Source organism: Gymnoscopelus braueri (assembly GCF_963280865.1).
Source record: "Gymnoscopelus braueri genome assembly, chromosome: 20".
NCBI lineage: Eukaryota > Metazoa > Chordata > Actinopteri > Myctophiformes > Myctophidae > Gymnoscopelus > Gymnoscopelus braueri.
In genome coordinates, this window is record NC_137622.1 from 2,924,437 (window position 1) to 2,939,813 (window position 15,377).

Here is a 15,377-nt window from a genome sequence, read left to right on the forward strand (position 1 = left end):
TGGTGCATTTATGTAGCACCTTTCTCCAAAGTGCTTTACAGTGTGCATTAGATTCACGCATTCACACACGATGGCGGAGGAAACCATGCAAGGCACCAACCTGCTCATCAGGAGCAGATAGGGGTTCAGTGTCTTGCTCAAGGACACTCTGAGCCATGTCTCGAACCAGGATTCTTCCGATTCCCAAGCAGCCGCTCTACCTCCTGAGACACTGTTCTGCCACCCAGCAGAAATGGAATCAACTTGGAATCAAATTCATTAACTACTATATTGAAATGAAATCCAATGTGGTTTCAGAACAAATACACATTTTGCTCAGGAGATGAGTATTCACTGAGGATCCGAGGCTTTTAACAGCGAAACTCACCTCTTAGATTTAATGTAACGACACAAATCCTCCACATATTAGATTTTAAGGTCAGTCTGGGCGCTGCAGCCTCCAGACATTGGCTGTTCTTAACTTCATGTAATTCTGTTTTTATGAACTAGTGAGACATGTTCTCTATGGATGAAGACCTCATCAGAGGCCCAGGTATATCAAAAGTCATTTCCTGTCTCTTCCTGCTGTGTACTAGATTTGCATTATACTGACATGATGAGTATATCCAGCAGACATAATACTGGATAAATACACATACAGTGTAATGCACAGTGGTGGACAAAGGACTCAACCCCAGCGCTTGAGTACTGGTGAGGCATTCCAGTCTTGCATCGTTCCTGACTTGTGCGGTCTCCGAGTAGTCCGGTGTCTAATACAAGCAAAAGAACGTGACGCGACCGTCATCATGCGACAAAGCATAAATGACAGACTTTACACAGAGATTTATTTATTTTAGCTTTTTACCCCCTTTTTAGTCGTTATGCCAGTTCATTCCTCCCAGTCCCCACACACATTTATGTGTGTTGTCACTGCTGTTGCATCCTACTGGCTCACCTGCCAGTGAGGAGCCCCCACCGGGAGGACATAGGGAGGCCTCCGCCCTACTCGTCCCCAGGGGGGTCCCCAAATTATTTTGGGGGATCCCCAGATGATAAGCTTAATGTGCCACATTGTTTTCTCGCTCGACAGAAACAAGCCAACATAAAGTATAAGTGTATACACATTACGTAAGTTGGAATTGAATGACTTCTAAGATTTAATACCATGTCAAATATTACTTAAGAAACGGGCAAACATTGTGAAAATAGCCGATCTAAGAGCTCAAAATGCCTCACCGTGCGAGGCGTTGTGAGCTTGTAGTTCGGCTATTTTCACGATATTTATCTGTGGAACCGAGTCAAGCTAAATGCAATGCCTACAATTCCAAGTGCTTGTCAGGGTGGGGGGTCCCCAGTTCAAATATGATTATTTTGGGGGGTAACGGCCTAAAAGGTTTGGGAACCGTTGATTTAGACTAGAGGACGCACAGAAAAGGCCCTTGTGAACTCTTACTGAACTTACTTCACCACACACTGCAAAATCACAAGTGTAATTGAATGTGAAACTGGATATAGACGATAACAGTCTGTGCAAGAAATAAATGACCACCCACAATTTTGTGGTCCAAAGGAAAAAAACAAACAAACACCAGTATAAGACCTAAAATTGCACGTGGGTCCGAAAATATAAAGAGCAGCAGCTTTAATTTTAGACGCAGAAAGAAATATATCTGTCATTGTGCTTTCACGCTGGCTGCAGATAACATTATTATAACAGTATTATTTTGGCCGTTGGTTGATAGTTGGTCACATCGGGTCTGTCCCCGTGGGACACATGACTTCCAAAAATGAATTCCAAAAGAGATTAAGCTTCACATCTTGGTTAATGTGTCCACTCAATAATGTGCTTCACCCCAAATGACCGTGTACAGTACAGTGCAGTATTTACAGTAGTGGTTCTCAAACATTTTCATGTCAAGGACCCCCAAACTCATATATATTTGGCCGCGGTAATGTAATGCCTCAACTCCTACAATTCCAAGTGCTTGTCAGGATGGGGGGTCCCCAGTTCACTTTTGGGGGGTCGCGGCCTGAAAAGGTTGAGAACCAATGCAATCTCATTTACAACAATTGTTTTCAGAAAGTAAATGTATGGATTACTCAGCCGTCAGTCCATACAATGACAAAGGTAAATTACATAATTACATTACGTAATGCATATTACGTTGCTGTAAATGACATAATTAGTGTGTTTACTGTAATAGGTCAGTTATATAATATTGGTCTTGAAATACGTATTCTGCCTTGATGGCTGCAGAGCATAACCTGCAGGCACTGGGGCAGGTACTGTAGGTAGAAAGTAGGTCATGTTTGTCAGAGATGTCATCTTTCTTCAGGGTGGGGAGACATGCGTCAGTGCGTACACATGAGTTTTACAACCCCCTCCTAATCGATCCCTCCCTGTAACAGTACAACACACACAGTCATGTCCCCTCTTGACCCAATAATCATGTTTACACGTTATTACAAAACTGCATCGCAATGCTGAATTGAAATACCTGTATTTTGTTTTTATAATTTATACGAGTAGAACTAGGCAGCATCATAATCAGAGTCAGTGCATCAAGATTGGAGTTTTCAAACGATTAGAATCACGGATATCTGTCATTTCCTGCATAAGGCACAAGGCCAGACTGCATAAGGCCAGACTGTAGTAAACGATAATGCACTAAAATATCTACTTTTGGGGTCTAATGTGTTTAACTGAATGTTTGCTCATTGGCAGTCAGTTCAGGCTGTTTAGTTTATCGCTCATTCATGTGTGTGTGTGTGCGTGCGTGCGTGCGTGCGTGCGTGCGTGCGTGCGTGTGTGCGTGCGTGCGTGCGTGCGTGTGCGTTGTCAAGCATCAGTAAGTTAATCACTTCTGCTTAGTTTAACTGAACACTTTTATTGGCTGTGGTTCTCTCCACACCAGAACCTTATTTTAGAGTGCGCTGTGCAGCAGATGAAATGATGACCCCAGGGGTCCTTGGGTGGGGGGTAGGCGGTCCCCAGCTAAATTACTGATCATATACAGTAGGAACCAAATGGACCCTTATGGGTCTGTAACTGTGAGAATGTACAAATGGAACCAAACTATTGGTTCTCTTTGCCAATATTCTACAGCATTTGTTCTCGAAGTTGGGTCCGGGGGCTCCCTGAGGTCCTTGGGGGGTTCCAGGGGGTCCCAAGCAAAATGAGGACCAGTTTAAACCACTTTAGCCCTATTTCAAAAATAGTGAAAATAGCCGTTGCACAAAATAGGGATGCCAGCTTTGAAGTGGTTGATTTCACTATATAATGTCAGCTGTAGAAGGTAAGGTAATCCAATGAGATAATGTAAAAGACATTCTGTGCTAACTTTAATCCAACTACTAAGGTCTTATGGGGGTCTCTGGCACCAAATCTTTTGAAATGGGGGGTCCGCGGCTGCATTGGGGGGGGGTGGGGGGTGAAACTGTTTTGAAACCATTGTCCTACAGTGTGGTTGCACAATAACACTGTTATAAATCCCTTTAGACACATCATGGCTGCACAGCCTGCATGACAATGACCTGCAAAACTACACTCACATTCTAGAATGAAGCCCGCAAATAACATTCCAAGTATGTTGCACCCATAGACTGTATAAAAAGGTTGCACCCAACAGATGTGTGTGGGGGGGGGGGGGGGGAGAGTGAGAGAGAGAGAGAGAGAGAGAGAGAGAGAGAGAGAGAGAGAGAGAGAGAGAGAGAGAGAGAGAGAGAGAGAGAGAGCATGTGTGGGTGTAGGTTTGACACTAATTATTGGAGCTGCTGGGTAGATAAAAATGTATTAGGTTCACTGTTATTAAGTTCTATATAATTAAGAACACTAATTGAGCAATTAAGTCTCCTAAAATTGCCAAACCTGCAACTTTTACGATTATTCATTATTAAATGACTTTGCAATAGGCTACACAAAAAGTAGCCTATCTATTTAATATTGAACCTTTTGCACATTGCACAATTCCAGACTGCCAAACTATACTTAAAGTACCAAAAGTAAAAGTACTAAAATGTTTGAAAATAGCAGATCTACAAGCTCACAAACACGTTGCAATGTGACACGTTGTGAGCTTGTAGATCTGCTATTTTCAAATAGCCTATGAATAAAATAGGGCTGAAGTGGTTAATGTATGTTTTATAGTATAATAATTTATATCTACAAAGTAACTAGTAGGCCTAACTAGATGTTCAAATAATTGTAGTGGAGTATAAGTACAATATTTGCCACTGAGAGCCTCTGTAGCCTAGTGGAGTAGAAGTAAAAGTATTGCAAATTGGAAATACTTCAGTAACCTCAAAATTATACTTAAGTACAGCACTTGAGTAAATTTACGTACTGTAGTTACTTTACACCATTGCATAAGTGAAGAGGATTAACTTACTTGTTGTGGTCGCTTGACAGCAGTGTGTCAGATGGGGGGCTGAAGGTTTTATCTCCACGACCCCCCACGTGTTGCAGCTGCAGCATGTGGTTGGATGTGGTTGGATGTGTGAAGGAGAAGCAGGAAGATGCAATGATGAAATCTAACGGTCGGACATTAACATGTATTGATCTGCAGTTTTAGCTGCATTAAAAGGTTGAACGGCTTTTGTTATTTTATTCAGTGGTGTAAAGTAACTAAGTACATTTACTCAAGTACTGCACTTAAAGAGGTGGTGCCATGGTTTTGCACTTTTTCTGTTTTTCATGTGTCTATGAGGTTGATAGAACTTCATTAAGCCCCCTGGTGGTGTTTTATGGTGTTTTATGTCTTCTCTGACTATTTTGAGTTTCTACCTGGAGGCTGAAACCTTGAGGGTCAAACGTGCCAATAAAAAAACAGCCCTTTAGTGACATAGTAAAAACATACCCTCCCCCTCATTATCATAACACAACAGGTGTGGGCATGAGGAGGAGGAGGGACTAGGACAGGTGGGTGGTGCTAAGGTGGTGGAGGAGGTGCTAAGGTGAGAACCAGGTATACTTAATGAACTGGAGGTGTGTCCACATAAAAACATAATTTTAACAATTTCTGTACACTTTTTTGAAAAAAATCTTCCTCCTAGTATAACCATAATATACCTGATGATTATGTTTTAGGGGGGAAAACATCACTGAAAATCACGGCACCCCGTCTTTAAGTACAATTTTGAGGTATTTTTACTTTAGTATTTCCAATTTTCAATATGTTTTACTTCTACTACTACTACATCTCAGATCTCAGAGGAAATGTTATACTTTTACTCCACTACAATTATTTGAAAACTTCAGTTACTAGTTACTTTGAGTGTGGATTATTATTACAAAACATACATTAACCACTTCACCTCTATTTAAACTTTGGATATTTGAAAATAGCCAAGCTACAAGCTCACAATGCATGGCAAAGCATTGTGAGCTGAGACTCAAAGAGTTTCCATTGGTCATCACATTATTGGCTCAGGAATGCTACAAAAACAAAAACAAATCCATGAATTCAAGGCTTCATGGGGTGTGTAATTGATAGGAAAAAAACGTATTTTTTTGGGAGAACTACTCCTTTAAGTAATTTCATATAGCCCATACATATGACTGTAAGTGCCCAGTCTTCTCAGTGGTAACCGGAAGAGTGGTGGCCACTGTTAAAATGTGTTGTTTTATCCTAAATGTAAAAAACTAATAAACAAACAAACAAACAAAGAAAAAAAAAACTAACATTTAAGGGATATTTCTACAATTAATACACATAACCTGTGGCTATCCAGTCATTATGGGCATAAACAAAAAGTTGAAATTTAGATCTGATAATCATGTATACTACTTTACATGACTTCAGACCATTTCCACATTCTTTATCCTATTTTTTTAATTATAGTTTTTGTTTTAACATTTGTAAAAAAAATAAAAAAAATAGCTACATTTAACACTGAGGTGCCCACAATGTTTAGGTGCCCACTCTTCTCAAGTGCCCACTCTTCTGCATATATAAGCAGCATTCGTTCGTCCAACGGGCTCTAGGACCATGAAATGCAGCCAGGTTGCATGGTTGAGACGGACAGGCCCAGGAATAAATATTATTATCACGACCTGCGTTTCACTGCAGGAATAAAACATCTGTTTTATGATCCATATGCCTTATAATCTACACCATGCATACATTACCTAGAGGATAACATCTAATGAACGGACGCTGTTTAATTAGAGAGATTAAATAAAGGGGATTTTCTGATTTCATCTGGTGATGGAGCACATCCGCATCCCGAAGGTAACTTAATGCAGTGATTACATTTTATTATTATTATTTATTATTACATTTTTATAAATTATGACTACATTTTGATCGTTTTTTTAAATTACAAAATACTTTATCTGTATAATTATAATCCGTTGTGATCGTTGTTCATCTGGGCGTGTAGCCATGGTGGCCACGTAGGCATTCATTCTAGTTCCTCATTCTGAACAATTTGTATTTGTTAAGAATGATTTATATCGCCTATATATTCCGAAAATAGCAGATCTGCAACTTCTCACAACGCGTCCCGGTGCAACGCGTGTGAGCTTCTACATCGGCTATTTTCGGCGAGCGACACCCCTCGTACGAGCGAGTATAACTGAATGGTTCTTCTGTAACCTGTGTGACACAAACTGTATACAAACGGAAACGGAACCAAATGGACCCTTTATGGTTCCAAAATTGGTTCCATTTGTACACTCTCAGTGAGAGTTAAATAAAACACTGGGGATTTTACAGTAGTGTGAAGAGATCATTCAGGTGAAGGGGTCCAACACAAATGGCCCTGGGGGGGTCCGTGGCCTTGAGGGATCCATGGGGGCCCGGGGGTCCATGAAATTAAAAAGATTGAGAATCACTGAATTATCGCTGTCTGTCTGTCTGTCTGTCTGTCTGTCTGTCTGTCTGTCTGTCTGTCTGTCTGTCTGTCTGCCTGTGTGTCTGTCTGCCTGTGTGTCTGCCTGTGTGTCTGTCTACCTGCCTGTCTGTTTGTCTCAGGTGGAGAATGTCAAGCTGGTGGACCGGGTGTCTCCCAGGAAGTCCAGTGTTGGGACTTTGTACCTGACAGCCACGCACAGCATCTATGTAGAGAACCACAGCTCCTCTGAGAGCCGCAACGAAACCTGGGTACGAAAACTCACGCACGCACACACACACACACACACACAGTCTCACCCAGGGACAGGGGGACTTAATTTAAATTGTTTTATCTATCAAAGAGTTATCTGTTCCTTTATTTGTATTTATTTGTTTGCTTAAATCTTGTTAAATGAAAACTTGAATCAAATCCAACTTTTTCAAATTGATTAGAAAATGTCCACAAAATATCAGTCAAAACATCGTCAATCGGTGGTCTAGGACTCTCCGAAATGGGGGATCGGCATCGGAACGTGGCCGCTGGCTACAATGTCAATTGGTCGGACGTGCTCTAACCCTAACCCCCAACCCCAATCCTTACCTTACTAAAGGGGGGAGAAAACATGCTTTAGAAAGTTTCTCTTGGCAACCATTCAGAATTGAAGTTGAGTTGGGTTCAGTTTGTGTTGGTTGTCTCTTTGTGTCAGGTGCTTCACAGCTTGGTGTCCAGTGTGGAGAAGCAGCCAATCACAGCGTCAGGATGTCCGCTCGTCATCCACTGCAAGAACTTCCAGCTCATCCATTTCGTCGTCCCCCAAGAGAGGGACTGTCACGACATCGAGGCGTCGCTACAGCGTCTGTCCCAGCCAGGTGACTCCGTCAGTCAGTCAGTCAGTCAGTCAGTCAGTCAGTCAGTCAGTCAGTCAGTCAGTCAGTCATTCAATCAATCAGTCAATCTTTATTGTCACATCAAGTTGAGATACAAGATCTCTTTTTCGAGGGAGCCCTGCCTAGGATAGCAGTGGTACGAAGGTTTCAACAACATATACTGTAGGAACATTCAAGGTTCTACTTTATTGTTCTATCTTATGTATAATACGTTATGTACATAAGAGTAAAACTGATTTTTGTCTGGCTTCCTTCTGACAGTACAGCAGCATAGGTTTTGTTTAAGTTTTTTTTTCACTAAACCTTTAAAAGAACCAAAAGCATCTATCTATCAGTCCCATAACAAGCAGCGTTGTGTCTTTCTTGCAGAGAGCTACGAGGAGCTGTATTGCTTCTCCTATAACCCTAACGCTGAGCGGGAGAACAGGAGACTGCAGTGGGACTTGGTGAACGTCAAGGCTGACTACAGCAGGATGGGACTGCCAAACTCCCTGTGGAAGCTCTCTGCTGTCAATCAAGAGTACAAAGTCAGTACAACCTGCAATTCAGAGAGGCTGGATCGATTAGAGCAGTGGTTCCCAAACCTTTTAGCTCAACACTCAAAAGACAAATTCGACGTTTGCCTGGGACCCAAACCAGTGGAAATAATAGCAGATCTACAAGCTCACACACAACGAGTTGCGAGCTTGTGGATCTGCTATTTTCACTACTTCTTAAATGTTTATTTATTTATATATCTATGTATTATTTATATATTTATGAAATACTTTAGAAAAATGTTGGAATTGTTTTTAATTGATGAAAGGTTTTTTAGTTTTTTGATTAAACCCTTTTTAAATCTGATATATATATGAAATATATAGCCTATATATAATTTTATTTATGTAGGAAACGTAAAAAAAATTATGTTTACTCGTGACCCATAAAAATTGGTCCCGACCCACTGCTTTGAAACTTGCTTGGATTAGAGCCCAACCGATTTCCAATTTTTGGGTCCGATTCTGATTTTGGAGAGTCCCAGATCACCAATTACAAATGTTTTGACTGATATTTTGTATACAAAAGTGCTAAATCTTGAAGTCAAAGATAACATTTTTAAATTGTCTATGGTAAATGGTGCATTTATATATACCTACAAGCTTGCAGATCTGTTTATCTGCAATTTTAGTTTTTTACTGTTTTAAAGGGTTTAAAAAAAAGGTTACAAATCCGGACACATCAGCTGCATAATTGCAGACACCGATGTTGTCAAAAAAAAGTAAAATAATGGCTGATATATCGGTCAGGCTCTAGTACTCTAGACTCCGTAATGATGTAGAACTCTAATTCAGGGGTCTTCAACAGGGGGTCCAGGACCCCTTGGGGGTCCTCAGAGTTACTACAGGGGGGCCGCCAAAACTTTGTGTGATAGTTTTTACACTAACCACTTTCAACCCTAGAATCCCTAGGGTTGAAAAAAGAGCAGACCAAGTACAGAGCCAAAGGTCAAGTTAACTTAAGTATTGAGGGTTTCAGGTCTGAAAATACACATTGACAACACTGATGAACAAGTCTATGAAGCTATCTATGAAATCTATGAAAAAGTTTAATCTGCAACACTTTCATTTTATGCAATATGTAGCGGGGGGTCCCTGCTTCATCTCTCTCTCAGCTAAGGGGTCCTTGGTCTGAAAACCTTTGAAGACCCCGGCTCTAAATGACGATGTGTGTTTTCCCATCTGTGGTGTGTTGTTTTCCCAGGTGAGCGACACGTACCCAGCCGAGGTGTACGTGCCCAAATCGTCCACGCCCCCGGTCATCGTGGGGAGTTCTAAGTTTCGAAGCCGAGGCCGCTTCCCTGCGCTGGCGTACTACTGCAAGGAGAATCACGTTAGTCCACAGTTTGTCATCGTCATTATCCCTCTACCATATAGAGTTAAAACCTGGGGTTTTTCAAAGGGGGCCATATTTGAAAAATATGAAAATACCTTACAGCTGACTGCAACAGTATCTTTGGACCATAACAATGTCACGTACGGTACGAATGCATCGCATTCAGTGGTGTAAAGTAACTAAGGACATTTACTCAAGTACTGTACTTAAGTACAATTTGGAGGTATTTTTTAGTTTACTGGAGTATTTCCAATTTCTGTACTTTTACTTCTACTCCGCTACATCTCAGAGGCAAATATTATACCTTAACTCCACTACAATTATTTGAAAACATTAGTTACTATTTGCATACAGTAACCACTTCAGCCCTATATACAATTCGGCCATTTTAAAATAGCCGATCTACAAGCTCACAATGCGTAGCGATGCGACGCATTGTGAGCTTGTAGATCTGCTATTTTCAAAAGATTTGTATACATTTGAAAACTTACATTTTGATGCCAATACTTTTGTACTTTTACTCAAGTAAATTTTGAATTCCGGACTTTTACCTGTAACAGAGTATTTCTACATTGCAGTATTGATACTGTTACTGAAGTAAGACATGTGAGTACTTTTTCCACCACTGATCGCATCAACAATTATTTAACTAAAGGACAATATCAATAGCCTTTTGTTGGCATTGTAGCGAAATGTAAGTCACGCATCTGTGCTGTGAACAAAGCAAAACAAATCTGTGAAAAGCATGTGAAAAATCTTTTTTCACACGCATCCACTGCCTTGCTATTATATTTACAGTCCAATAAATTGTCTTTTGTTCAAATTGAAGACAATTTTCCCCTTGGGGACAATAAACATTATTATTAAATCGCAGTTTAGCCAAAAGTAACCAGGTGTGAACAGTTCTCTAAAAGAAAAAAAGGAAAAAAAAATCCCTTTCTTTCACATCTTGAGAATGACACACAAGGAACAAGCAGTTAAGAACCCTTACATACCCTTGGTACTGTATGTACACTACAGTATGTGGTTAGTAGTTAAACTAGCGCTGGTCTGACTTGGCACAGAATTCCTTCCCAAGGACCCCAAGGCTGAAAGTTGCTCTGAGACAAACAAATGTGTTCTTTTCAGATTTAGTTTGTTTATCTATTTATTTTTTACCTTTTTATTTACCCAGGGGAGGTACGCTGAGAATGAATGATCTTTTTTTCAGGAACACCCTGCTTCACACTCACACGGACACACATACACATACACACATTAAAGCCTGGGAGCTGCCCAGTACAACCACAGTTGGGGGTTCAGTGGTAAATGGTAAATGGTACATTTATATAGCGCTTTTATCCAAAGCACTTTACATAGATTGTGCATTACATTCACCCATTCACACACATTCATATACCGATGGCGGAGGAAACCATGCCAGGTACCAACCTGCTCTTCGGGAGAAATTAGGGGTTCAGCGTCTTGCTCAAGGATAGCCTGGTTCCAGACTGGAGATTGGATTTCTCTCCCTCCGAAGTTAGGAGGGACCAATCAGGCAGGGCCCAGTATGCAAATGTGGGGCGGGTTTATCACCAGAGGCATTTTTTGAATTTGCCCCTCGGAAATGCAGGTTCCACACAGAGATTCCAGACTAATATCTACGCAGTGATATTAGGGCTAGCTCAAGAACACTTCGACACTAACTCTGGGGGAGCCTGTGATCGTTCCCAGCCGGCCGCTCTACCGGCCACTCTACCCCTGAGCCGCCTCTGCCGCCCCAGTGCCTTGCTCAAGGGCACTTTAGTGGGGTTGAACAGATATACAATTAGTGCAATATCACTTTTGTACCGATAACCCATTTGGTTGGCCAGTTGAAACTCTTTAAAGCCTTTTTTTTAAATCAGTTTGATTCTTTGCATAGTTACTGCTCTTTGGCTTTGCAGGGCAGTATAGCTGCATCAAGAAAGTGTCCTAAACATGTATTTATTTATTTATGTGTGATTCCATCATGTGACACACATCATGTTTTATGCGTGTGAGGTCATCTTCCCAGGGCTGAGGGTCTGCGGGGTCACGGTGTCACTGTCACGATGTACAAATGAGCTCAGATCTATTTTTATAAGCCAAAAGGGGGAATCACACAAAGGTCACGTCAGCCATCATGTCTGCTGAAAGGAACGATTAAAATGCTGATTAACTTTGACATCCAAAACTTTGAGGCTCTCAATCATCCATTAGACTTGTATAATAATACTTTTTGTATTAAACAGTACTACTACAGTACTTGCTATTTAAAATGTAGGCATCCAGCAGATGCTCTTATCCAGAGCGTCTGACAATAAGCAAGGTAAATAAGGGTAAATAATCACATACATACGAGTGCAGTGAGAGCAGTGTAGTTCCTCAAGACAGGCTACCAGGTAAACAATGAACCTACCGAAGCATCTGTCTAAACAATATGCTATCTAGTTAACAATCTGTGCATTGAAACTATAGGATAAACAATGAACCTAGCATCTGTCTAAATAACATGCTATATACTGTAAATAACATTCTTAACGATTGTGGTCAAGAAAACTAAACTAAGAAACAAAAGTGCTAGTGGGTATGAGGTGGAGACTGAAGAGATGAGTCTTCAGAATACGTTGGCAAATTGGGAGTGCAGTCTGCAGTTTTGACTGCTATGTGGAGTTTATTCCACATTTTATGAGCCAGGAGGCTCCCAATTTATTAATGCCAAGATGTACTAATGTCCAAAGCACATAAGGACATAAGATCACATCAAACTTAAAATTTAAGTTTCATTTAAGATGTCCATTTGCCAAGTAACATACAGCAGCAGAGAAGAAGAAAAATCCTTGAGAACCACTGCAATAAAATACCCCCGCAAAACAATACTAACAACACCCTAAGGAATAGTGCAATTAGCACTTAGATAGACCTTTATTGATCCTGTGGGGGAAATTCATCGTTCTTTCATTCACTCACTCATTGTCATGGTAATCAGTACCACAGTTATGAACCAGGATGGCAGTTGCCAACCCCTAGCATTCGCATTTTAACCTCAAATTCTGTTATTTTACAGTATGCATCATTTCTCCACTGATTTTAGATCATGCACATCTCAAATCACACCCTATGTCATAGACACATTTTCTTGAATGCAACCATACATTCATTACCCACTTTCAACCTGGCTTTCCTATTTTGAGCATGTGTAAAACAATGTCACTTTTTTGCCATTTCTTTCTTAAATGACTCCCCCGCTCCCTCCCATCCCCAGGCCGCCATCTGCCGCAGCAGCCAGCCTCTGTCGGGTTTCAGCGCTCGCTGCCTGGAGGACGAACAGCTGCTGGAGGCCGTAGTGAGGTCCAACCCCCGCAGCCAGTTCATGTATGTGGTGGACACCAGACCCAAGGTGAGACCCCAACCCATGGCCTTTAGAAAAACACCAGACCCAAGGTGAGACCCTCTCTCTGGCCTTTATGAAAACACACATGTTACTGTACGATGCAGCTGTATGTTCAGGTGGGTTATATTTACCGGCAGACAGCTGGGTTCGCTCCTCCGCTCACAACGAGAACCTTCAAAAACATCCTGCTTTCATGCTAGTTAAAACAGGGTTGATATTACATAAAGGATATGTAGTTAAAACGCAAGGACAGTTTGGTAGAGGTTTGGGTTGTGTATTTACCTTGCCATGATGCAACTCCAATTATTGGTGAGATATCTTCAATGCTTGCTCCGTTGATTAGAAAGTAATATTCCAACCATAGTATCCTATTGTACGGTGTGGTGAAACAGCTCTAAAAGTCACTCTTTTAGCACAGAATCGAACACAAACCAAGCTGACTCTGCCAATATAGAACATCACACATATAGATATAGAACATCACACATTACAAATTAAATAAATATAGAAATGTTGATTTTGCTATTTGCATTAGACCCAAATTGGATCCGTGGATACAAAAAAAAGAAAAAGGAAAAAATAAGCTGTCCCGGGTTTTGTGATGTTTGTAGCATCTGCTTTGTTTGCGTTAGTTTTTGTGCTAAAAGAGTGATGTATCACTGATATTTGTGATGTACATATGTATCATAATGTAGCCCATTGTAATTGTCTTTTTAGCTCAATGCCATGGCGAACCGAGCTGCAGGAAAGGGCTATGAAAACGAAGACAATTATTCCAACATCAAGTTTCAGTTCATCGGCATCGAGAACATTCATGTGATGAGGAACAGTCAACAGAAGATGCTAGAAGGTAATAAACAATTCAGAATCATCCCATGCTCACTTTATCATGTAGACATTTCTATGTGCTGTTTATGGCACTGGCTCAGAAGACAAAGTGGCTGTCTTGGAATCAGATGGTTCCCTGTTTGATCCCAGGCTCCTAAGTGTCCTTGAGCAAGACACTTAAGCACCAGCTGCTCCCAATAAGCAGGTTGGTGCCTTACATCACGTGGTTGCCTCCTTAACACCAGCTCAGTGGGCTTGTACAAAATCAGGGTCGGCATCGGACCGAAAAATCGGCATCGCCCGGCTCTATAAATCATCTTTTCTGTAAAGATAATCTTAATTTTAAAGAATAATTAATTATCTATGATAATTTAAAATGTATAGATTTTGGTGGAGGGCTCTACCGTGACACATTGTGAAGTTGTAGATCGGCTATTTTTTTTTTAACACAAAAAATCTGGTACAATCTTTTCATGTCGATTCTTTGATCTATATATATATATATATATATATATATATATATATATATATATATATATATATATACAAAATAAACCGAATTGTCAAAGGAAATGCGCTTCTCGAATACTCGATCATTCGTAAAAGTAATCGATACAATATTCACAAAGAAAATAATAGATAGTTGTAGCCCTAATGCCCTCTGCTTCTTGACATGTTGAACGCACCCCTGTGGTGTTCATATGAGCCAACGCAGCGCTGCTCGTCCCTGGACCAGGCGTCTCCCACAGGAGACTTTCTGAGTAACATGCAGGAGGAGTGCGTTCTCTAGGAACACTTTGAATCCATCTGGACCTAATTTAGGAATTATTTTGGTTTCCTGGAGTTGGACGATCCAGGACCTCGTCCCCCCAAAGAGGGACGGAGGGCGTGAGAATGGTGATGGGATGTGGAGAGAATGAAGAGCTGGACTTGGCGATAACTCCCTGCCCCCTTGGCAGCACACAGGAAGACTCCCTTAAACCAGCCGTAATCAAACATAGCGTTAGCTGTCGGGCAACTTTTTACGTTGTTCCGTAAATTAATGCCCTACTTCATCATACTACAGTGTTACACAAATATATAATAACATATATTTACATCGGTTAATATTTAACCAATGAAAAGTATTAACACATTGACTGCCAGAGTTTATTCATAATGTACTCACCCCTGTGCCAGCGATTTGCGTGTTTTAAAATTTTTAAATTTTGTAATTTTTCATTCAAATAAATTGTCTGACTGCGGTTTTAAACACATATGACAGATCTACCAGCAGAGAGCAGCAAATAGACACCTTGATCACTCGCTGACTCGCTCAACCCCCCCCCAAACAGGCTCAAACAGTCAATACGTCATAACCGGATGTGACGTTTTCGACAATCGCTGATCGGGCTTAAGTACGATGTGATACACGACGACGATGACTGTTCGTCACCCAGACTTAAGAAAATAGAAGTGGAGCTCTCCGTTCGTTTTTTATACCGTGTGAAAAAACGTGTTTTTCCCTATTCTGGCCTAAAATGACTGGAAAAAAAAAAGAGAACCAGAAACGGAATCTGCGTCATGAAACCGGATCCCGGTGA

The 15,377-nt window shown here is 40.9% G+C and overlaps 2 protein-coding genes across 3 annotated transcripts in view; both read left to right on the forward strand.

The window, feature by feature from the left end:
* The window catches only part of fgf20b (fibroblast growth factor 20b), a gene marked incomplete at its 5' end in the record, with an annotated part of 338,476 nt that overhangs the window by 207,293 nt on the left and 115,806 nt on the right, over positions 1–15,377 (forward strand). The gene's annotated exons all lie outside the window — the stretch shown is intronic.
* mtmr7a (myotubularin related protein 7a) overlaps positions 5,996–15,377 on the forward strand; it is a 123,910-nt gene continuing 114,528 nt past the window's right edge. For both annotated transcript variants that reach the window (XR_013932259.1, XM_080416278.1), the window contains exons 1-7: positions 5,996–6,209; positions 6,954–7,082; positions 7,520–7,682; positions 8,070–8,227; positions 9,441–9,569; positions 12,838–12,972; positions 13,684–13,816. Coding sequence is in view for 1 of the 2 variants with exons in the window: in XM_080416278.1 (XP_080272404.1) it covers positions 6,186–6,209; positions 6,954–7,082; positions 7,520–7,682; positions 8,070–8,227; positions 9,441–9,569; positions 12,838–12,972; positions 13,684–13,816 (871 nt within the window). In the remaining variant the exon portion in view is untranslated. The remainder of the gene's footprint in view (positions 6,210–6,953; positions 7,083–7,519; positions 7,683–8,069; positions 8,228–9,440; positions 9,570–12,837; positions 12,973–13,683; positions 13,817–15,377) is intronic.